At 38.5% G+C, this 23,463-nt stretch overlaps 1 protein-coding gene across 8 annotated transcripts in view; it reads left to right on the top strand.

Annotated features, from left to right (window-relative positions):
• The window catches only part of kcnip4a (potassium voltage-gated channel interacting protein 4a), a 364,749-nt gene that overhangs the window by 310,263 nt on the left and 31,023 nt on the right, over positions 1-23,463 (top strand). For 6 of the 8 annotated variants that reach the window (XM_067420441.1, XM_067420264.1, XM_067420019.1 and 3 more), the window contains one exon: positions 8,394-8,518. In XM_067420441.1, coding sequence (XP_067276542.1) covers positions 8,394-8,518 — 125 coding nt within the window. Of the gene's footprint in view, positions 1-2,383; positions 2,489-8,393; positions 8,519-23,463 lie in introns of all 8 variants that reach the window. The other 2 variants (XM_067419938.1, XM_067419872.1) reach the window with 1 other exon arrangement.

The raw sequence follows: 23,463 nt of genomic DNA, 5'->3' as shown, positions 1-23,463 counted from the left end.
AGGTAAAGCATGTTGTTTAACGTTGTCTTTTGTCGAACAGGTTTATGAACGCTTCACTAGTTTGTGAAGATGTTTGACTCCTCTTGCTTTTTCAAATGCACGTTATTAGCGACTCAAACTCGCAGTCTGTCAGACGGAGCAGCGTTACTCCTGATCACAGAGCCGCTCTTTGCTAACACACTGGGCATTTATTTATTTCATTTAAAATCGCAGCCTTTGAGCCTTCATAATCGCACACGAGCCAAATCGCGATTGCGGTTCGATTTCGATTAATCGTGCAGCCCTAGTTTATATCTTTTTTTTAACCTCTAATACACCCCTATGTCCAAAATCCTTCAGTGTGTGATCACTTCTGCTAAGTGAGGTCTGTACACAATATGGCGTACTTTACGCAGTCTCTCGTGTGTATCTCTACGCCAGATCACGCATATTGACCTAACTCACCGGAAGTGATCGCGCTTCATTAAGGTTGAAGGCTTCATTCGTGTTCTACTGAAGAAACAAAGTCACCTATATATTGGATGCCCTGGGGGTAAGCAGATAAACATCACATTTTCTTTTTTTGGTGTACTATCCCTTTAAGGACTGTTACCAAGCATGTCACAATATTCCTAATTTAAATAATTCCTGCGAAGGCATATGCAAAAAAAAAGGGGGACTGATTGAGTTGCGATTGAGGCTGAAGTGTCCAGTCACATCACACCAGCTGGCCAATCAGAACACATTGAGCTTTTTGGAAGGAGGGTTTTCATAGGGCCAGTAACTAAACAGGGATAAGTTTCCGAAAAGCATTGTTAGCCAAATATGGTCGCAAGTTCCGTGTTTTTCACCAACGTAGTTCATTGATTTGGCGTTTTTTTCAAAACATCTGTTACTGTGGTAACCCTCGTTCCCTGACGTTATGTCCCTGCTGCCACAACCTTGAACTACCCACTGTATGTCCAGGACACCATCTTGACTCCTCAGCACAAACCTGATGAGTGGATGCATGCCGCCATCTTGTATACCCGTATGTATGGAGGAGTAGGCATGCCATTTCCACTCACCAATTTAATTGAAAAAATTTAATTATTCTAAAAATCATATGATTGGGGCTCCCAAGTGAGACCCCTAATGTCAGTCAACATGATGTTGAACATGACCGACAGAAAGATTACAACGAACATTCGCAAAATTACGTGGTTAGAAATACAGCTCTTAAGTGGACTTAAATAGGTCATGCTTTTGGGCACAATAAGCAAGCGAACTATATATATATATATATATATATATATATATACACATACATACATACATACATACATACATACATACATACATACATACATACATACATACATACATACATACATACATACATATAAATGTGATGTTTATCTGCTTACCCCCAGAGCATCCAAGATATAGCTGACTTTGTTTCTTCAGTTTTTTTATTTTAACTTATATTTTTGCTTCAACAGTTAGTGCCGTTTTTGAAGAGTGTTAAAGAGAGAAACTTGGGAGCATGACATACGATGAATCAAACATCAAATAAAGCAAAATGAGATGGAACAAAAACAGTGAAGTAGTTATGTGCCATAGTAGTTACAGAAGCATCTCAGAGATCTTGAATAGAATAAGCAGAAGTTATTACTCCACCTACGTTTGACGTCATTAATGACAGTCATATATTGCTTAACCAATGTGGTTCAAACGACAGAGGAGTGACCATGTTACTACAGTTTCGGTAAACAGTCGTAACTGGTTATGTTCTCGAATGATGCACCGTGCTATGGTAGTTAATCAGCAAGGTACATGGTTGTATAGGAAACACACACCAGATTGTTACCAACAGAGACAGACTTTGCAACAATGTCCAAATATCTGAAAAATAATGCCTTTTTGAACATTTAAGCATGAAAGCCTATTCTAGTAGATCCCAAAAACTAAATGAACACTTTGTAAAAGGGCTTAATAGGTTCTCTCTAAGGTCAGTGAACTGGTTCAATGTGGAGATGTGCAGGTTTTGCCTACACTGCAGGCATCTAATGCCTCCACAAAGACAGTAAAACCTCAAATCACCTACAATGTGAAAACCAGGAAAGTGTACCCACGAGGAAACCAGCTTAATGAGCCAAATCTTTATGAAAATCAAACTTGTAGAAAGATTAATGTGATGGTTAGGTTGAGGTTTAGAGAATAGAAAATATAATTTGCTCAGCAGCATAAAAAAAGAACAAGTCATCAAGTCATTCTTACAGACTTCACAGAAAGGCAACCGCTCCTGGATCAGCACAAAACTACACATCCATGCCTCCTTTGCTTCATGAACTCATGTCAGCATGCTGCCCGATGCTCCGGTCGACCATGGTTACTGTGGTGACATTCACGCTGTATCTCCTAGGTAACGCTTGCCTTCAGAACGGCAGCAGGCGTGGTATAACGGCACGGCTCAAGAAGCTGTTCCTATGCTCTTCTTCTACCAAAGCACCCTCCACCAGTACACAAAGCAAGTCCTCTTTCAACACAAGACTCCAGCATCTTTCCTCAAACAGGGTGTTGTCCATACTCTTGCATAAAAAGAAGTGCATTTGATTTATTGAATGTGAATTTATAGTGTACTTAAGTGTTTTTAATGAAATTAAGGCCACAAAAGTGTATCTAAAGAGAGCATGCTTTCATGACTTTTCTTAATACACTTAAAAGGACAGTTCACCCAAAAAATGTAATTCTGTCATTCTTACTCACCCTCATGTCGTTTTAAAACCTGTAAGACTTTCGTTCATCTTTGTTCACTATTTCGCGTGTTACGCAGCACGTTTGAGCTTCCTCAAGACCCAATGAGGTTCATTCTGGTGTTACGCAGCACCTTTGAGCTTCCTCAAGAACCAATGAGGTTCATTCTGGTGTTATGCAGCACCTTTGAGCTTCCTCAAGAACCAATGAGGTTCATTCTGGTGTTACGCAGCACCTTTGAGCTTCCTCAAGAACCAATGAGGTTCATTCTTGTATTACGCAGCACGTTTGAGCTTCCTCAAGAACCAATGAGGTTCATTCTGGTGTTACGCAGCACATTTGAGCTTCCTCAAGAACCAATGAGGTTCATTCTGGTGTTACGCAGCACCTTTGAGCTTCCTCAAGAACCAATGAGGTTCTTTCTCGTGTTATGCAGCACCTTTGAGCTTCCTCAAGAACCAGTGAGGTTCATTCTGGTGTTACGCAGCACCTTTGAGCTTCCTCAAGAACCAATGAGGTTCATTCTGGTGTTATGCAGCACCTTTGAGCTTCCTCAAGAACCAATGAGGTTCATTCTGGTGTTATGCAGCACCTTTGAGCTTCCTCAAGAACCAATGAGGTTCATTCTGGTGTTATGCAGCACCTTTGAGATTCCTCAAGAACCAATGAGGTTCATTCGGGTGTTATGCAGCACCTTTGCGCTTCCTCAAGAACCAATGAGGTTCAATCTGGTGTTATGCAGCACCTTTGAGCTTCCTCAAGAACCAATGAGGTTCATTCTGGTGTTACGCAGCACCTTTGAGCTTCCTCAAGAACCAATGAGGTTCATTCTCGTGTTATGTAGCACCTTTGAGCTTCCTCAAGAACCAATGAGGTTCATTCTGGTGTTACGCAGCACCTTTTTGCTTCCTCAAAAACCAATGAGGTTCATTCTGGTGTTACGCAGCACGTTTGAGATTCCTCAAGAACCAATGAGGTTCATTCTCGTGTTATGCAGCACCTTTGAGCTTCCTCAAGAACCAATGAGGTTAATTCTTGTATCACGCAGCACGTTTGAGCTTCCTCAAGAACCAATGAGGTTAATTCTTGTATCACGCAGCACGTTTGAGCTTCCTCAAAAACCAATGAGGTTCATTCTGGTGTTACGCAGCACCTTTGAGCTTCCTCAAGAACCAATGAGGTTCATTCTTGTATTACGCAGCACTTTTGAGCTTCCTCAAGAACCAATGAGGTTCATTCTGGTGTTATGCAGCACCTTTGAGATTCCTCAAGAACCAATGAGGTTCATTCTGGTGTTATGCAGCACCTTTGAGCTTCCTCAAGAACCAATGAGGTTCAATCTGGTGTTATGCAGCACCTTTGAGCTTCCTCAAGAACCAATGAGGTTCATTCTGGTGTTACGCAGCACCTTTGAGCTTCCTCAAGAACCAATGAGGTTCATTCTTGTATTACGCAGCACTTTTGAGCTTCCTCAAGAACCAATGAGGTTCATTCTGGTGTTATGCAGCACCTTTGAGCTTCCTCAAGAACCAATGAGGTTCATTCTGGTGTTATGCAGCACCTTTGAGCTTCCTCAAGAACCAATGAGGTTCATTCTGGTGTTATGCAGCACCTTTGAGATTCCTCAAGAACCAATGAGGTTCATTCGGGTGTTATGCAGCACCTTTGAGCTTCCTCAAGAACCAATGAGGTTCAATCTGGTGTTATGCAGCACCTTTGAGCTTCCTCAAGAACCAATGAGGTTCATTCTGGTGTTACGCTGCACCTTTAAGCTTCCTCAAGAACCAATGAGGTTCATTCTCGTGTTATGTAGCACCTTTGAGCTTCCTCAAGAACCAATGAGGTTCATTCTGGTGTTACGCAGCACCTTTTTGCTTCCTCAAAAACCAATGAGGTTCATTCTGGTGTTACGCAGCACGTTTGAGATTCCTCAAGACCCAATGAGTCTCATTCTCGTGTTATGCAGCACCTTTGAGCTTCCTCAAGAACCAATTTGGTTCATTCTTGTATCACGCAGCACGTTTGAGCTTCCTCAAGAACCAATGAGGTTCATTCTGGTGTTACGCAGCACGTTTGAGATTCCTCAAGAACCAATGAGGTTCATTCTCGTGTTATGCAGCACCTTTGAGCTTCCTCAAGAACCAATGAGGTTCATTCTTGTATCACGCAGCACGTTTGAGCTTCTTCAAGAACCAATGAGGTTTATTCTTGTATTACGCAGCACGTTTGAGCTTCCTCAAAAACCAATGAGGTTCATTCTGGTGTTACGCAGCACCTTTGAGCTTCCTCAAGAACCAATGAGGTTCATTCTTGTATTACGCAGCACTTTTGAGCTTCCTCAAGAACCAATGAGGTTCATTCTTGTATTACGCAGCACTTTTGAGCTTCCTCAAGAACCAATGAGGTTCATTCTGCTGTTATGCAGCACCTTTGAGCTTCCTCAAGAACCAATGAGGTTCATTCTGGTGTTACGCAGCACCTTTTTGCTTCCTCAAAAACCAATGAGGTTCATTCTGGTGTTACGCAGCACGTTTGAGCTTCCTCAAGAACCAATGAGGTTCATTCTGGTGTTATGCAGCACCTTTGAGCTTCCTCAAGAACCAATGAGGTTCATTCTTGTATCACGCAGCACGTTTGAGCTTCCTCAAGAACCAATGAGGTTCATTCTCGTGTTATGCAGCACCTTTGAGCTTCCTCAAGAACCAATGAGGTTCATTCTTGTATCACGCAGCACGTTTGAGATTCCTCAAGAACCAATGAGGTTCATTCTAGTGTTATGCAGCACCTTTGAGCTTCCTCAAGAGCCAATGAGGTTCATTCTTGTATCACGCAGCACGTTTGAGCTTGCTCAAGAACCAATGAGGTTCGTTCTTGTATTACGCAGCACGTTTGAGATTCCTAAAGAACCAATGAGGTTCTTTCTCGTGTTATGCAGCACCTTTGAGCTTCCTCAAGAACCAATGAGGTTCATTCTCGTGTTATGCAGCACCTTTGAGCTTCCTCAAGAACCAATGAGGTTCATTCTTGTATTACGCAGCACGTTTGAGATTCCTCAAGAACCAATGAGGTTCATTCTCGTGTTACGCAGCACCTTTGAGCTTCCTCAAGAACCAATGAGGTTCATTCTTGTGTTACAAGATGAGCGATTAATGACAGAATTTTCCTTTCTGGGTGAACTTTCCCATCCCATTCACTTTAGGCCTATTATTTAGTCTCTTAAAAGTGTAATTCTTTTTCACAAGGGTATTGTCAGTCCTTTCTTTTATTTTTCTTAACTATTTCATGTTTGACCTCTCTGTATCTCTCACTCTTTTCATATTTTTATGTAAGCCAAAGACATTTGTACTCAGGGCTTCTAGCTGTTAAGCATTACACTGGATGTGTTATAAACTCTGAATACCATCTGCAACTTTGTGGCAAATTCTAAATTTCAATTGCATTGAATCCTTGAAGTAGGCTAGCAAATGATTACGGTCATATTAACTGCTGATTGTTAAATGCTCTATTTTGTTTTTAACAAACAAATCTAGATGTCAAAAGAATGATATTATTGAAATACATATGCGTCATGTTATGAAACGGGGCTGTCGGCATGAAGCGCCAATGATGCTACAATTAGTCTGTCACATTTGATTGCTATACACCCAGAGGGCCGCTTCTGGGAGGAGAAAATAATGTTTATACATGTCAGTTCTGTTTGCCAAACGGTTGACGAGTCGTCTTCTGTGGATCACAGGGTCATACGTCTGCCATTAGTCTTCCACGCTTCAGGTGTCAAAGTAATCACTGTGCCTCCCATAGTCACCATCACCTCCCATTGATTAATGTTCTATTGGCTTCTGCTCCGCAATCATTATTTTTAAAGATTATTTAGACTTTAGGGGTGTAAATAATGTGTAAGTCTCAGGCACAGGTCATATCGGATGCTAGATGAGCTAAGCAATTAATCTGAAGCTGCAATTTATTCAGGGTTCACATTTGAGTTGAAAGCTTTTTTATATTTAAAGCTAAGGTTGAGAAATCAAGTTCTGTTAAGATACTACGGACATATGGAAAGTCTTAGAAAAGAGTTTGGATATTTGAAATGTAATCTAGAACCGCGGAATGGAAGATATTTGCAATATTGCCGGTGTAATGCTGCTTTTATACAACAGTTCAATAAGTTAATATCTAGTTACTTTCATTTTAGACACAATATATTGTCAGTTACTTTGTGTATTTTTGCTTTGCCAGTGAAAATTGTTTTAATCCAAAGTCAAAGCAGAATGGTTTAGTGAATAATTCAATGACTCACTTTATACAGACATTGACTCATTCATGAATGAATCAGTGTTTTTTTTAACAAATCAGTTGATGTGAATGATTCAGAGACTCATTTATAAAGACAGTGGCTGTATCTGAATATGCATACTGGCCTACTATATAGTATCTGAAAGACATTTCCAAATTCATAGTATTCATAAAAGTACCACTAGCATTGAGCACTTTTAAAGTTTGCATCAAATGGACACTGTTCGATACCATGAGGCCAAGGTAGAGGATTTGTGAATGGCAGTGAAGCCCATGAAGAATGTAGTTCATCCGGATTACATTCATACTACATTCACTTATACTATATAGTAAATACGTTTTAACAGACGCAAAATAAATAATTATTTTTAGTACCGACTCTATGAAGTACCCAGTCGCTTGTTTTGTTCATGAATGAATCAGTGTTTTTTAACGAATCAGTTCCACTCTGGAGAAGCGGTCAGTCAATCCGCTCAAAAAAATTCCACAATGTAAATATTGAAACCGCCATGGTGCAGGCGCAAGTGGCTTTTAAAGGGAATGGGAGATGAGACTGATTGGTTTAATGTACGTCATTGCCATAACCATGTCTTTTTTTATAAACCTATAGAAACATAACAATGAAAGAAATTCTAGGTCTAAATGTAGTTGGGAAATAATTTTGAAGTATCTACAAATAACATTTGCATTACTATGCATTAAATATACACATTTGTATGTTTTTTTTAATGCCTATTATGTCAAACACATAAAACGTTCATTATCTCTTCACACTCAGTTATATCACGTCATATCACGCATTTCTATCGTGATATTCACATGTTCAACGTTAAACTGATGCTTCCTTCTCAAAGGATTCCGAGTTTGGCCTTTTCTAATTATTGAAGGGGACTTGTCCCCCTCAATGTGTATGGTGGTTATGGTTCTGATGCACGTTATACCCAAAACACACCCATGGCTCATTAAGAACCCTTTTGGACCATGTCCCTCTTGCTCCGACTGTTTTTTTCCGTCGTAGCAAAAGTTTATTCAGACATGTTTTAAGTTCACCTGCACCATGCGCTTCAGACCATGCGCTCGGATCGACAAAATTGGGCCTATAAATTCACTTGTGGCCACCTAGTGGTGTACCGATGTAACTATCATTTGTGTCAAAATTGTTTGATAGTTCCAAATGATAGTTGCATCAGTACATCATTAAAAAAAAACATTCTGTACTTCAGAATGTAGTAAGAAATATCTCATTAATGTTGTACATCTAATATTCCCTATGAAACATAAAGTCCTCAATGTTTATGTTTTGTCATTATTTGGTACACTAATTATTAATAATAATAAAAAATCTGAGTGGTTGAATCATAACCCAGATGTTTTGTGTTTCTCTACAGATAGTGTTGAGGATGAACTGGAGCTTTCTGCCGTACGGCATCGACCAGAAGCTTTGGAGCTGCTGGAGGCTCAAACGCGTTTCTCACGCAAGGAGCTTCAAATCCTCTACCGGGGCTTCAAGAATGTGAGTTCATGCTTCTAACTACATATCTTATTATAAAATTAAAATTAAATAGATTTTTATGTATTCTTTTCTCATTTTGAATGTTATTGCATTTAGTTAAAAGTTTTCCTTCTGAATCTTGGTTTGATGTGGAACATGCCAAATTTTGCTGAAAATCTGTCACGCTTGCTACCATAATCAGGTCAGGAAAGGTCTCTAGAGTGTCCCTGAGGCATAAATGTCCTTTGTTACCTCTGGTGCACAATGTAATGAGACAACACCGAATTAACTCGACCCAAATTGTCAGGTGACAAAGCATAAGAATGGCCCAATGGTCCTTTATTATCAGACTCTCAAGGGGGGGAAGTCAGAATCCTTCTTAAGACCACACACACATACACACATACCAGTGACAGGTGATGACTGTGCTGTTTTGCTAACACCCTGTCTTATAGTGATGGGTGCTTTTGAAAAACTGCTTTGTGAAGCTTTAAAACCTTTGCGAATCAATTGTTTCAAAATCACAATTCACAGCCAAAGTCACGTGATTTCAGTAAATGAGGCTTTGTTATATCATAATTTCTACATCCTAGGGGTTTCAATCCTAGTTCTGATTATTCTGGTAAACCAAGCTCTCCTTAAAACAAACAAAACACGCCCAACAATTGAATGAACCCTTTAAAACCGAAGTTTACCGTTTGTGGTACCTCACCACCCTTGAAAAAATGTCATAATTAAATTACTAATCAACCACTGAATGGACAAAAAAATAGGTATCATTTACTAAGAAACTCAGCTTTTTTATGAATCTAAAGGGGGTGGCACACTGGACGCGAAGCTCAGCGCCACGACAATTTGGGTCGAGTTAATTCGGTGTTGTCTCATTATTGTGCACCAGAGGTAACAAGTGTGTTCAGTAATGACATGTCCAGTATGATCTGTCGCTATACATACTGCCACCTGAGTGTGGCGCTGTTCTGGGATCATATTTCATTAATAACGCATCAGAATATTCTGTATGTAAGATTTAGTTTTAGAATGATTTTTTCTCAAATTAACATGGAAAAGAGACCTTTTGTTGTGTGTTGCGCCGTTGTGTCATGTCACATCGCATCATGGATAGTAAGGACAAGGTGTAAATGTGATTGGTTGAAACCTTTTCTGTCACTGCGGAAAAATGTAATACAATTTTTAAAAATTATGTTACACATTTGCGTACGCTTTGGAAGCACCAGTGGTGTAAAGTAATGATTTACAAATACTCTCGTTACTGTAATTGAGTAGTTTTCTCAGTATTATAACTTTATTATGTAGGTTTAAAACAGTGTACTTTTACTTTTACTTGAGTACATTTTAAGTGCTGTATCGGTACTTTTACTGCCCTATTTTCCCTAAACCTGCCGTCGCTATATATTTTCCTATGTTTATTTTTTTCCTGTCAACGTGGTTGGCTAAGATGAATAATCAGTCCTGTGTCTCCATGCGTCACACGTGTGACACCCGTCAAATCAACCATAGCGACCAGTCTAGAGTAAGAGCACACACGCTTTATAAAAGGGGGTTGTTGCTGGTTACTGTATGACTGAAATCATGAAATTGCCTTAAATTGCCCGTTTTTCGTGTGTTTTTGAAGCTTTGATTATGTTTACAGTGTGCAATATAACATGAGTTGTTTCACATGTTTACATGTTTCACGTGTAAAAAAACAGTATTTTTCACACAATTTACTTATCTGTACAGCGCTGTTTCCTCTGTCCTAAAAACGGCCTGATGATTTCCTTGTTCTATGAAGTCCCTCCTTCAGAAATACGTAACGAGTTCTGATTGGGCCAGCGCTTCCCATGTTGTGATTGGACAGCAGCTTAGCGCACTTTGCCCGGAAAGGTCCCGCCTCTTACCATAACGAGGAGATGCAAGCGCTGAATGCACGCTCTTCTCCACGTGGGAGAGCAACAAGACCACGCCCCCTATTTTGCCTAGTCTTGTTGGCGGACGGTTAGTCAACAAACTGTTCTAGTGACGTCATTCAGTGTTGCGAATTTAGCGACTTTGTCGCTTTTCAGACCCCTCTAGCGACTTTTTTTTCCACAAAAACGACTAGCGGCAAATCTAGCAACTTTTTGGAAAAACGTCAGCTACTTTAGTTTACAAATGTCGCTAGTACTGTCCTGTGAGCGCGATGTCTTTTTTTCCCCCTCTGCCGTCACACACACCTCTCTCTGCGTCTGCCCTGGTCAGTGAATGGCTGAGAGGAGCTGCATGCATGCTGGTGAACGTACACAGACAGCAGCTGATAGACGTGAATGAGCAAACTACACATGAGTACAGAGGGTTGTCACGGATTTCTCAATTTTTTATTTTATTTATTTTTTTACTGAGCAAAATTGCAAATTTACAAAATAATAACTTTTACAAGGTAGGGGATCAATGATATACATACACTTACAGAAGAGGAGAAAGAGAGGAGAAAAAAAAGAGAAAAAGAAAGAGAAAAAAAGGGGGGGTAAGAAAATAGTAATAATAGAGTTTTAGTAGCAGTAGTCATCATAATAATAAATATAACAACAAAAATAATAGTAGCAGAGGTGGTAGTAATAGCAATAGTATTCATGTTAACAATCGTAATAGTAGCTGTATCATCTGTGAATTATAATAACGATAATAGTATTAGTAATAATAATAATAGTTGTAGTATTAGTTGTTGTAGTTGTTGTGATAGAGGTAGTGATGACAAGTATAAGTATAGTAGTATTCATGATTATAATAATAGCAGTAGTGGTAGTACTAGTAATATATAATAACAGTAATATTATTAATAATAATAAGAATAAGAAGAATAATGATAAGAATAATAACAGAATAGCCAGTAACGTTATTGTAGATATACACTATTTAATTTTATTTTATAGATCTGGGAACGACTCCACAATTGCCAGTGAGCAAAACCAACAGACATCCCTAAGATAGACATGGTCCCCTCTCTCCATTCCTCATCCCCCAGCCCCTTTCCTCCTCGCCAGTGACTCCCAAACCCAGCAGTTAACCCTCTCATGTATTGCTGTGTTTTCCTCCACCAAGTATGCTGGGGCACCACAACAGGCACCGCCAAACCAAGCTCTCTTAGTCTGGTTGTGACCTGTCAGAACAGAAGATATGTTTGGGTAACCCTCAGCAGCTTTTTATTATTATTATTTTTAAATTATTATGATTATTATTATTATCTGTGGCTTTGGAACGCAGTGTGCACTAGTTAGCTTCCCAGCTAGAGCCACCATATCCAACCCAGATAGCAATCAAATGTAATTTTACATGAGAGGAGGGATTGGGGCAAAGACACTAAGAAGGAGGGACCAGCCAACCCAATCGCTAAGTCTGTGATGACCATGCCTACAGGATGTGCTAGCTGTACCCACTGACAGTATCTAGGACAGGCCTGACCCAGACCATTTTACAAAGGGTATACAAATAGTAAATATTTATATATGTTTTCTGAAATGTTATTTATTTAGACTAAGCAAAGGAGATATGACAGATAAATGTATAACGTCAATACCAATACCACCATCCCTACTACCATCATCACAAACAAAAGTAGAATAGTAATATATAGATTTTACATATATAGATCTTATCAATAAATAATTGTAGAGTAATGTATTCATTCAATGATACTCAATAATTATATTCAAATAATAATAGCATATTCAATAGTAATACAATAATAGATTATTTATTATAAGTTTGTGAACATGTGGTTGGGAGAGTGCGTGGGTCAGTTTCCAAGTGATTTATGTGAAGATGAGTTAGGAATGGTTTCCAAGTATCAATAAATGTAGATATAATATTTTTGTTAGTGTAGGTTATTTTTTCTAATGTGATATATTCTGTAAGAAGGTTGGTCCAGTAATTGATATGTATACAATTTTTTGATTTCCAATTTAGCAGAATTACTTTCTTGGCGATAGTTAGTGAAATGAGGAGTGGTTTTTTATATTTGACTGGGAGATTATTGATTTCTAAGCTGTGATTGAGTAAACAGAGTGATGGAGATGGAGGGATTCTGCAGCCCATGATAATGGAGAGTTTTGTAGTCACTAATATCCAAAATGAGTGAACTGGTTGGCAGGTCCATGTGGCATGAAAATAGTCATCTGTGCTCCCCAATGTGCACTGTGAACAAATATCTGTGTCCCTCAAGCCCATTTTAAACTTCTTTCTTTCGGTGATGTGAGTTCTGTGAATAATCTTAAACTGTATGAGTTGGAGGTTTGTGTTGTGGGTCATTGAAAATGTATTGTTACAGATTTCCTTCCAGAGGTCCGTGTTGAGGGAAATGGCTAAATCTTGTTCCCATTTGGTCCAAGGATTTCTCACTTAATGTTATCTACTTCTTTTGTTTTATATGTAAAGAAATTAGTTATGATGAGTTCCATTCTTCTCTTGTGCTTATCACTTATATTACTCACTATCACAGAGCTTTATTTCATCCACTTTCTCATTCAGATTGTACACATATACAATTTTTGTAATTCACTATATCATACTCCTATTGTATGACAAAAAGGTATAGGAAATGAAAACATTTATTGGACAGTCGGCTTTATTATATTATTTTAAAATACAGTACATGAGCATGGATTAGGAGAGAAAACACGTTAGGCAGGCTAAACGCAAGGATGGCGTGATGACGTCACGGATATGCTAATTGACGCATGACATCATCTAGCGACATTTAGCGACTTTTTGGGCAGGCTTTAGCTACTTTCCTTGGAAAATAGTTGGCAACACTGACATCATTACAGCAGGAAGTGCAGGGGTGTAGTCCAAACCGGCCGTTCGCTGTAGGCTTTGAAAGGGAACTTCTGTTAAATAAAATATCTCGCTTGGCATTGAACTTTGAGCTTTATAATTTTACAGGTATTATTTATGCTCTAACAGCAACATTACCACACTAACTAAAGTTTGAAAGATGGGATCGCGAAGAACAGAACCTTTAAATAATGACAAAAAATTGACAGCAGAATATTACATTTTCTAATACACGCACAAATGGTCCGTATTCTGTTAGCGCTGCACAAGCTCGCGCCATCTGCTGGAAACACTTCATTTAGCTTGATTGAAGCCAGGCTTCAGTGCATTAGGCATTAAAGCCGGGCATACACTGTGCGATTTTCGTCCGATTTCGAGCCGAATTCTGACTCGTGCGACTCTTTTTTGGGTCGGGCCGATTTTCAGGTTTATCGTGCGTCATTTGTCGCGAGGTGTTCGTGCAGTGTACAGGGGGAAACGAGGGGCGACAAACCTCTCACGATCGGGAATCGGATGGTCGGATGAATTTCTGGCGTGTCAGAAATTCTGCTCACCCCTCGTGAGGTTATCGCACAGTTGAAGCAAAGCCACGAACTGATTGCCCTATTTCCCCTCACTGCGCCTGCACGAAAGCAGAAGTTCAACCATTTAATTTTTAAAAGCATTAAGGAAGAAAACGAAAAGAGGGAGATCTTTAATTATGTAGGCAGCTATCAAATAACAGAAATTAAGTAAACTGTTGTGACTCCAGTTTGTGTTGTATATATCCAGTGCATCTTATTCATTTAGCTAGTTGATCATTAATTTAGCCTACTTGTTTTACTTTCACATTTTATTTTTTATTTTTTTAATATTAATTAATATTTAGCCTAGGCCTACTTAATCTTATTATGACGGAAAGTGGGAACCGTTGTGCATCTTGACACAATGTCATGTTGCAATGTTTTCTTTTTCTTCATGAACGTGAGTCAGCGGATATCACGCAATGCGCAGTTTAAACGCAGTCTCAAACCCAGTGAATTATTCACTACAGAAAGTGAAAGCAAAATCTGACAAGCTTTCGGCACATATTCTCAGACAACGAGAGATAAATGTAATTCAACATACTGATAACGTAGCCTATTGCCTTTTCTTTCTTATTTATTTTCTTAATATTTCTATTTTGGTCCATATTGTGAGAAAAAAATAGAAGAGAAGTAGGCCCATTTTGTGTTAAACAAGTTGTTTTTAGATAAATCTGCTCTTACTTTTCATTGAGACAGACATTATTATTACAGTGTTCTGACATTATAATCATATAATTATAGACCTATAATTCCGTGTTTAATCGGGCTAAATGTTTTTAATAATAATAATTTTATACATAAATTCTAAATCCTCTTGATATCAATAGCTGATGCATTTACATCTCTAAAATTCACCATGGTATATCGTCGCCACGGGGGTTTTATTGCGCATTTTTCACCCGTACAGTGTGAGCAGTCAAGATGCGCTCGACGGTCGGACCGCACAGTGAGAGCACATCAATCGTGAGCTTTGGCTTTACATCGCATGCGATCTACTCGTACAGTGTGAGTAGGTAACCTTGCTGAAAACGCATAGAAATCGCACAGTGTATGCCCAGCTTAACCGATCGGCACTGCTAGATTTGTGTCCCTTATGTCGATTTCGTTAAACATGTAAACGCATTAACCTGCTTTCTGTCAGCTTATTGAAGTGCATATTTTAATGTAATGTGTGCTCACATTGCAATTTAAAATTGTTTACTCGATTCTGGTTTCTTAAGTGTGTTCTTTTTACCGAGAAAACAGCCATTGAAATTAAAGCAGTGAAAAAGTGAAATTAAATCCATAAAAGAGTAAGCTACATTTTTTTATTTGCAGGGTATAAGGTGGAATAACATTCATAGCATAATACTCACTACTCTTGAGTACTTTTAAAAGGGCTACTTTTAAAGGGCCACCACTGGGAAGCACTCATTAGAACACATTAGATTATCATTTTTTAACAGATTACACTTTAAACAAAACATTTGCAGTTATTTTATAAAAGGTGTCTTTATGTGAGTTTTGCTGACCAGCAGGCGTCACCAGTGTGTGGCGTTTTGAGCACTTAAAAACAGTGAATCATTATGCAAAACCAATTCAAAAGTTAAAAAAAAGCTTTGTTGCTCCCATCACTACTGTCTTATTCATTTCCACATGTTGTGTCCTTTATTTTAAGTTAAATCTTTTTGCTTTTTTATTTCCCCAATTCCCCTTTTAATATACCTACCATTTCCCCTTCACATTTCTACTTGTTTGATTTTTTGACTGTGAAGTGCTAAACTCCATCAAAATAGATTTAATTAGTAAATCATTGTCAAGGGTCCTGTCCCAAATGCCGCCCTAACCCCTCACGTTCCTCCTCTGACTCCATACTTTGATGATTTAATTGTAGGGCTGAGCAAAAGAGCACATCAGGGGCACGTGAGCCCCCTTCTGAAACGTAAAATATTGAACTGTCCACCCTACATTGAATTGTCTCGTGAAATTCACAGACACGCACACGCAACAAGTCTGCAACTCCTCATCAAGAGTGTGTCGTGTGAGAAAGGCCTGGCTCACTACAGCTTGTGATTCTTGTGTTGATACAATGCTTTGTTGGTCCACGCTTCACGCTTCACTATCATCCTGATTACAGAGGATATTCAAAGGGAATGAATAACTGGCACTTGTGTCAATGATAACAGTCTTTAATCATTTTCTGTTCATCTGTTAACATCTTTTTCTGTTGGCCCATTTAAAGGTATGTCAGTGTTAGTCAAAGAGAATTGGGTTCATGTTTTTTTTCATGTATTTTTTGAAAACAGATTAAAACGAGGAAGCGTAAGGGTTTGAGTGAGATTTTTTATATATATATATATATATATATATTAAAATGTGATGTTTATCTGCTTACCAGAGCATCCAAGATATAGGAAGATATTTCAGAATCGCCTCGCCTACATTCAGACTTTTTCTGTGTGTTGTCCCTGTGTGTTGTTCCTGTGTGTTGTCCCTGTGTGTTGTCCCTGTGTGTTGTCCCTGTGTGTTGTTCCTGTGTGTTGTTCCTGTGTGTTGTCCCTGTGTGTTGTTCCTGTGTGTTGTCCCTGTGTGTTGTCCCTGTGTGTTGTCCCTGTGTGTTGTTCCTGTGTGTTGTTCCTGTGTGTTATTCATGTGTGTTATTTCCTGTGACTCCCATGAATTAGTGGTAAACTGAAACCAAAGTATGCCGGATAACCTGTCTCTGATCCTCTGCGTGCAGTCAGTGAATGATCACGGTTCAGTAAGCCGAAAAAAAAGCTTTTAATTACTCTCTGTGTATCTTAACAGTGTTAATGAACCTTGCATAGCTCCTGGAGTTTTGATAATGTTGAGAAGACTGTGGCAGTGATGGTTTCTGATGAGAGCGGCGTGTCTCTTAAAAGGTAATTACATGGGGTCTCTCTCACGCTGCGTGCACAAGAGACAGTGGATGACAGCAACACAAAACAATCCCTTTTAATTAACCAGAGCTCACTGTAACAACATAGAACTTTCTCAGACACAGCCTTTTTATGTCAAAGAAGTGAAGTCAACTTACTGTAGGGCTTCTTTCATGTACCAGAGCACAAGGTAATTGGTGGTGAAGAGGACACATTTCTGACTATTTTTGTAGTTATTTATAAATAAATAAATGTCTGGATGCAGAATGGTGGGTAAAACATGCATATCATGACAATATACAGTAAGCATTGCGTTTAATTTAGGTCAGTCTAATCCCGCCACACTGCGGGATCTTAAGTTGTTCAAGAACGTTGGATAAGATCTTCAACATTTTAAAGGAAATTTGCGCCATTAATCTGCTCTTTTCATTACAGAACGTGTGTGATATTCATGGTGAGAACTAGCTGTCACAGTAAATTGTTCAGTTTAAAAATTAAAATCTAATGAATTAAATTAAATTAATGTGGCCTTAATTTTAACAAAGCCAAACGTGACTCTTCCGTTTTAAATGGTGAAAAAGTGTGAGGTAATATGTAAGTAAACTGTTTTAGATTATACAAGCTACTCGACTTTTTGCCATATAGGCTATAATTTGCATACAGTAAATTAATTCAGAACTAAATGGGACACAATCAGAAACATTTTACATGGTATACGACTTTAAAGTGCCACTATTATGCTTTTTTAAAGGTTCCTCATTTTGTGTTGGAAGTTTCCTACAATAGATTAACATGCTTCAAAGGTAAAATAAATAAATAAAAACATAAATGTTCTCAAAATAAATATTTAATCTTACCTAATTTCTACAAAACGGTTTGTTCAAAGATTCAACCTCTCTAAACTTTCTGTGGGCCAACTCTGCTCTGATTGGTCAGCTGACCCAGTCTGTTGTGATTGGTCTTCCCTATTTAGAGATTTAATTTTGACATTTTGAGATTTAGAGTTTGGTTCAATACTTTTCAGAGTTGACTCTGACTGTAGGAGTTGATTGAATGTCGACAACATGAACCAAATTCTTCCATTATCAGCTACAACTAGTGTTTGAGGGCGGGTCAGAGTAGACATTGTTCTCAGGCAGCCAGTGAAGACCATATATGTTCTGGCTGGCATCATGCAAATTTGGTACATTGTCATGTGGGTTCGTAACAGGAAGTGAGACTGGAATTTCAGAATCGACAATGGCTGCATCCAAATTACTTCATGAGTGCTAAAAAAATGTGTTCTGTACAGTATGAGTGTGTAGTATGAATGAAATATGGACATTCATTGTGTTGACATTATCATGTGACCTAACAGCGTTAGTTACATCACTGCCATACATCACTGCCATGCATATTGTGATAAAAGTTCATTATTTTCCATAATGTAATGATACAAATTAAACTTCCATATATTTTAGATTAATTGCACACCAACTGAAATATTTCAGGTCTTTTATTGTTTTAATACTGATGATTTTGGCATACAGCTCATGAAAACCCAAAATACCAAACAATTAGCATATTTCATCCGACCAATAAAAGAAAAGTGTTTTTAATACAAAAAAAGTCAACCTTCAAATAATTATGTTCTGTTATGCACTCAATACTTGGTCAGGAATCCTTTTGCAGAAATGACTGCTTCAATGTGGCGTGGCATGGAGGCGATCAGCCTGTGGCACTGCTGAGGTGTTATGGAGGCCCAGGATGCTTCGATAGCGGCCTTAAGCTCATCCAGAGTGTTGGGTCTTGTGTCTCTCAACTTTCTCTTCACAATATCCCACAGATTCTCTATGGGGTTCAGGTCAGGAGAGTTGGCAGGCTAATTGAGCACAGTAATACCATGGTCAGTAAACCATTTACCAGTGGTTTTGGCACTGTGAGCAGGTGCCAGGTTGTGCTGAAAAACAAAATCTTCATCTCCATAAACCTTTTCAGCAGATGGAAGCATGAAGTGCTCCAAAATCTCCTGATAGCTAGCTGCATTGACCCTGCCCTTGATAAAACACAGTGGACCAACACCAGCAGCTGACATGGCACCCCAGACCATCACTGACTGTGGGTACTTGACACTGGACTTCAGGCATTTTGGCATGTCCTTCTCCCCAGTCTTCCTCCAGTCCAGTGCTGCTTCTCTGTAGCCCAAAGTAGCTTGACCTGGGGAATGCGGCACCTGTAGCCCATTTCCTGCACACGCCTGTGCACGGTGACTCTGGATGTTTCTACTCCAGACTCAGTCCACTGCTTCCACACTGTTAAAAATTTGCGGTGGTTTTTGTTGGTTTAACTTAAAAAAGTGAGTAACCTGGTTGCCTTAAAATTTTGAGTTTATTGAAATAAAAAATTTGAGTTGATACAATAAGGGAAATTAGTTTAATAAATAGAAACTCAAAATATTTTTGTATCTGAACCACATAAAAAATGTGATAAATCATGAAAATAGCACAATTTGGCATGTTTCACTGCATCATCAGAAATAACAAACACATAATTACCCAATATGCTTACAAAATCTTTTAATAAAGGTTGTCGAATCTCAAAAAATGTTCATTGTATTAACTCAAAATTTTAATTTCAATGAACTCAAAATTTTAAGGCAACCAGGTAACTTTTTTTCTAAATAATTTTTTACAGTGCACAGGTCCCCCAAGGTCTGGAATCGGTCCTTTTCCACAATCTTCCTCAGGGTCCGGTCACCTCTTCTCTTCTTTTGCCACACTTTTTCCTTCCCACAGACTTCCCACTGAGGTGCCTTGATACAGCACTCTGGGAACAGCCTATTCGTTCAGAAATTTCTTTCTGTGTCTTACCCTCTCGCTTGAGGGTGTCAATGATGGCCTTCTGGACAGGGTCGGGTCGGCAGTCTTACCCATGATTGAAGTTTTGAGTAATGAACCAGGCTGGGAGTTTTTAAAAGCCTCAGGAATCTTTTGCAGGTGTTTAGAGTTAATTAGTTGATTCAGATGATTAGGTTAATAACTCGTTTAGAGAACCTTTTCATGATATGGTAATTTTTTTCCAGAAATTTTGGGTTTTCATGAGCTGTATGCAAAAATCATCAGTATTAAAACAATAAAATATCTGAAATATTTCAGTTGGTGTGCAATGAATCTAAAATATATGAAAGTTTAATTTTTATCATTACATTATGGGAAAATAATGAACTTTATCACAATATGCTAATTATTTGAGAAGGACCTGTAAATCCTGTCCTGGGACAGTTAAGGGTCCATCATATGCAATCTTCAGTCATTGGCTGCATCTGAAATCATATACTTCCCTACTAGGATAAAACAGTATTTGACAAAAGAAGTATGTCAGAATTCACAGTACTCATAAAAGACGTAGGCAAAAAAAGTACCCGGATGACATAACTCTTCCGACGAAATTCTAAAGTGTGCATACGATGGACACTTTACTATCCCATGAGGCCACGAGGGAGGATTTATGAATGGAGGTGAAGCGACACAACTGATGTAAAAGGTCTACAATAAAGTTAATATTCAAAAAAGCATTAAAAAAAATTGCAAATTGATTACTTGACAATAAATTCACTCTCCTCCAAAAAAAAAAAAAAAAAACTAAATATAACTTAATATTGGTTACAGCCTTGTGGTACTTATTTTAGAAAGAAAACCGAACACTTTTTTTCAATACTGGTATTCAGACAGTGCATCTCTTTAACATTTCTGTAACAGAAAGATAGCCTTTTCTATAGCCTTTTAAATCCCAAATGTAAGTCTCACGGGAAGATGAGAATGAACTTAATGTCTTAAGAGGCATCAGCTGAGTCAGATTTGTTCCAGAAAACCTGATAAATATATTTTTGTAGATTCTAAACACTTATTTTAAGAGCACACAGCAGAGTTTACATTGGCTTCATCACTGTACTCGGATGAAATGCACAACGGGACAGTGGAAGTTCATCACGAGGTCAAGCTTTCACAGAGGCTTCATACTGTATATTATAAAGATAAATCCATTTAAGCATGACTGAATCCTTTTAACCAGGCCAGTAGATTCAAACTGTTTTCTGAAAGTGTAACAGACAGTTGCACAAAATCTTTTGTTGAAGAATGAAGAATGATCAAAGAACAAATCCCTCCTGTACTGTGCTTGTATCAAAAACTGCACGTTTTACCCGGCTCAGCACACACCACCTCTCAGTCCTCCTCTAGTTGCTCAATACACAGCAAAGGGAATACTATAATGAGGTTTCATATCTGGCTCTGGATGCCTGAGGCTGGTGTCTGATTATTTGATTTACATGTAATTTTATTGCTGAGAGTTTTTGCCATGTACTGTTACATGAACCCACTTTATAAACTTCAATTAGTTTGTCAGCTTCATATGTCATTACAATATTTCTTCCATTGGGATGTCCTTAAAGGAATAATTCACTCTAAAATGAAAGGTAAGTCATCATTTACTCACCCTGGTGTTGTTCAAATTCTGTGTGCCCTTCTTTCTTATATAAAGGACAATTTAAAAAAAGTCCCACTCACGCTCATCCATTTAAAGGCAGTGAATAGCAGGATCAAGCTTTTTAAAAAAAGATGAAGAAGTATAACAGAATGATACCATATGCCACGTCATGTCTTCTTGTTACGATGAACACCATATTGCGAGGTATACTCTATATTGCCAAAAGTATTGGGAAATCCCTCCAAATCATTGAATAGGTGTTCCAATCACTCCCATTGCCAAAGGTGTGTAAAATGAAGCACCTAGGCATGCAGACGCTTCTACAAAGATTTGTGAAAGAATAGGTCGCCAACTTTCTGCAGAGTCAATAGCTACTGACCTCTAAACTTCGTGTGGACTTCAGATTATCTTAAAAACGGTGTGTAGAGAGCTTCATGGAATGGGTTTCCATGGCTGAGCAGCTGCATCCAAGCCTTACATCACCAAGTGCTATGCAAAGTATTGGAGGCAGTGGTGTAAAGCACGCCGCCACTGGACTCTAGAGCAGTGGAGATGTGGTCTCTGGAGTGATCAATCACGCTTCTCTGTCTGGTAATCTGATGGATGAGTCTGGGTTTGGCAATTGCCAGGAGAACGGTACTTGCCTGACAGCATTGTGCCACGTGTAAGGTTTGGTGGAGGGGGGATTATGGTGTGGGATTGTTTTTCAGCGGTTAGGATTGGCCCCTTAGTTCCAGTAAAAGGGATTCTTAGTGCTTCAGCATTTTGACATTTTGGGCAATTTTATGCTCCGAACTTTTTGTGAACAGTTTGTGGATGGCCCCTTTCTGTTCCAACATGACTGTGCAGGTTCATAAAGAGATGAGCCCGTTTGGTGTGGAGGAACTTGAGTGGCCTGCACAGAGTTCTGACCTTGACCCAATAGAATACCTTTGGGATAAATAGAGAGGAGACTATGAGCCAGGCCTTCTCATCCAATATCAGGGCCTGACCTCACATATGCACTTATTTCTTACACACTTGTAAACTTTTGTAGAAAGCCTTCCCAGAAGACTTGAAGCTGTTATAGCTACAAAAGATGGTCCAACTCCATATTAAACCCTACGGATTAAGAATTGAATGTCATTAAAGTTTGTGTGCATGTAAAGGCAAGCGTCCCAAAACTTTTGGCAATATAGTTTATATTTACCTCAGGGAAGAAGGTACATAAGTAGTATTTCATGTCGCTTTTTTGTCATCTTGAGTTCTCACAGCTTGTGTGCTTGTTCTGGGCAAGACAGAGTAAACCGTGACATAGCGAGGAATTTTGTTAAATAATACATTACGTTTCAGTTAGTTTATCACTAAACTCTATTATATACCTCCAGAAAACTTGTAATATATGTCACGTGTCACATGGGATTGTCTTTTTAAAAAAGCTTGATGCTGGTGGCTGTTCACTGACATTATATAGACAAGCATAAGTGGGACATTTTTTTGTTCAAATTCTCCATTTGTGGTCCATTAAAAATAAAAAATAAAATGGGCATACGGCATTAAAACAACACAAAGGTAAGTAAATGATGACTTCATTTAAGGGTGAACTATCCATTTAAATAATTGGTTTACCATAATTTACTTGTATTGTTCCCACACACATATGCATCACAAATAAGTATATGATAAACCTGGAAATATCAGAACATTTTTAAAATGTGATCTGAACTCTTTCTCCATCAGGAAATATCCATCATTTATGGATATAACGCTTCCTGCCATTGACTGAATTTTCCAGTTTCCTTGTTTTCACTGTTATACGCTAGGGGGTGCTATGACACATCTTCTGAAAGAGCACAGAATCTCCGATCTACTCCATGTTTTGATCATCATTCAGAGTCCTATCTGGTCATTGGCAAAATGTGATTGTCTTAGCTTTTTTGCTCAAAATGTTGCTTTTTTTATGCAACCTTTTTAACAAATGCTGGCGGGGAAAGCATTGATTTAATTGAAAAATTGAAAATTTTACTTTTTCCCCACCAGTTTTTTTATTTTATTTTATTCTTTTATGTTGCCAGCCAGCATTTTTGTTAATTTTCACAAAAATGTATTGGCCCCAGAATATTTGAAAAAGAAAATGTTGTTGCATAACTATATATGAGCATGCAATACACTCTAAAAGGATTATTAGGAGCACCATACTAATACTGTGTTTGACCCCCTTTCGCCTTCAGAACTTCCTTAATTCTACGTGGCATTGATTCAACAAGAT

This window comes from Pseudorasbora parva, chromosome 1 (assembly GCF_024679245.1).
Source record: "Pseudorasbora parva isolate DD20220531a chromosome 1, ASM2467924v1, whole genome shotgun sequence".
Classification (NCBI taxonomy): Eukaryota; Metazoa; Chordata; class Actinopteri; order Cypriniformes; family Gobionidae; genus Pseudorasbora; species Pseudorasbora parva.
The sequence above is the reverse complement of the archived record's forward strand: the minus strand, read 5'-3'. Positions and strand labels throughout refer to the sequence as shown.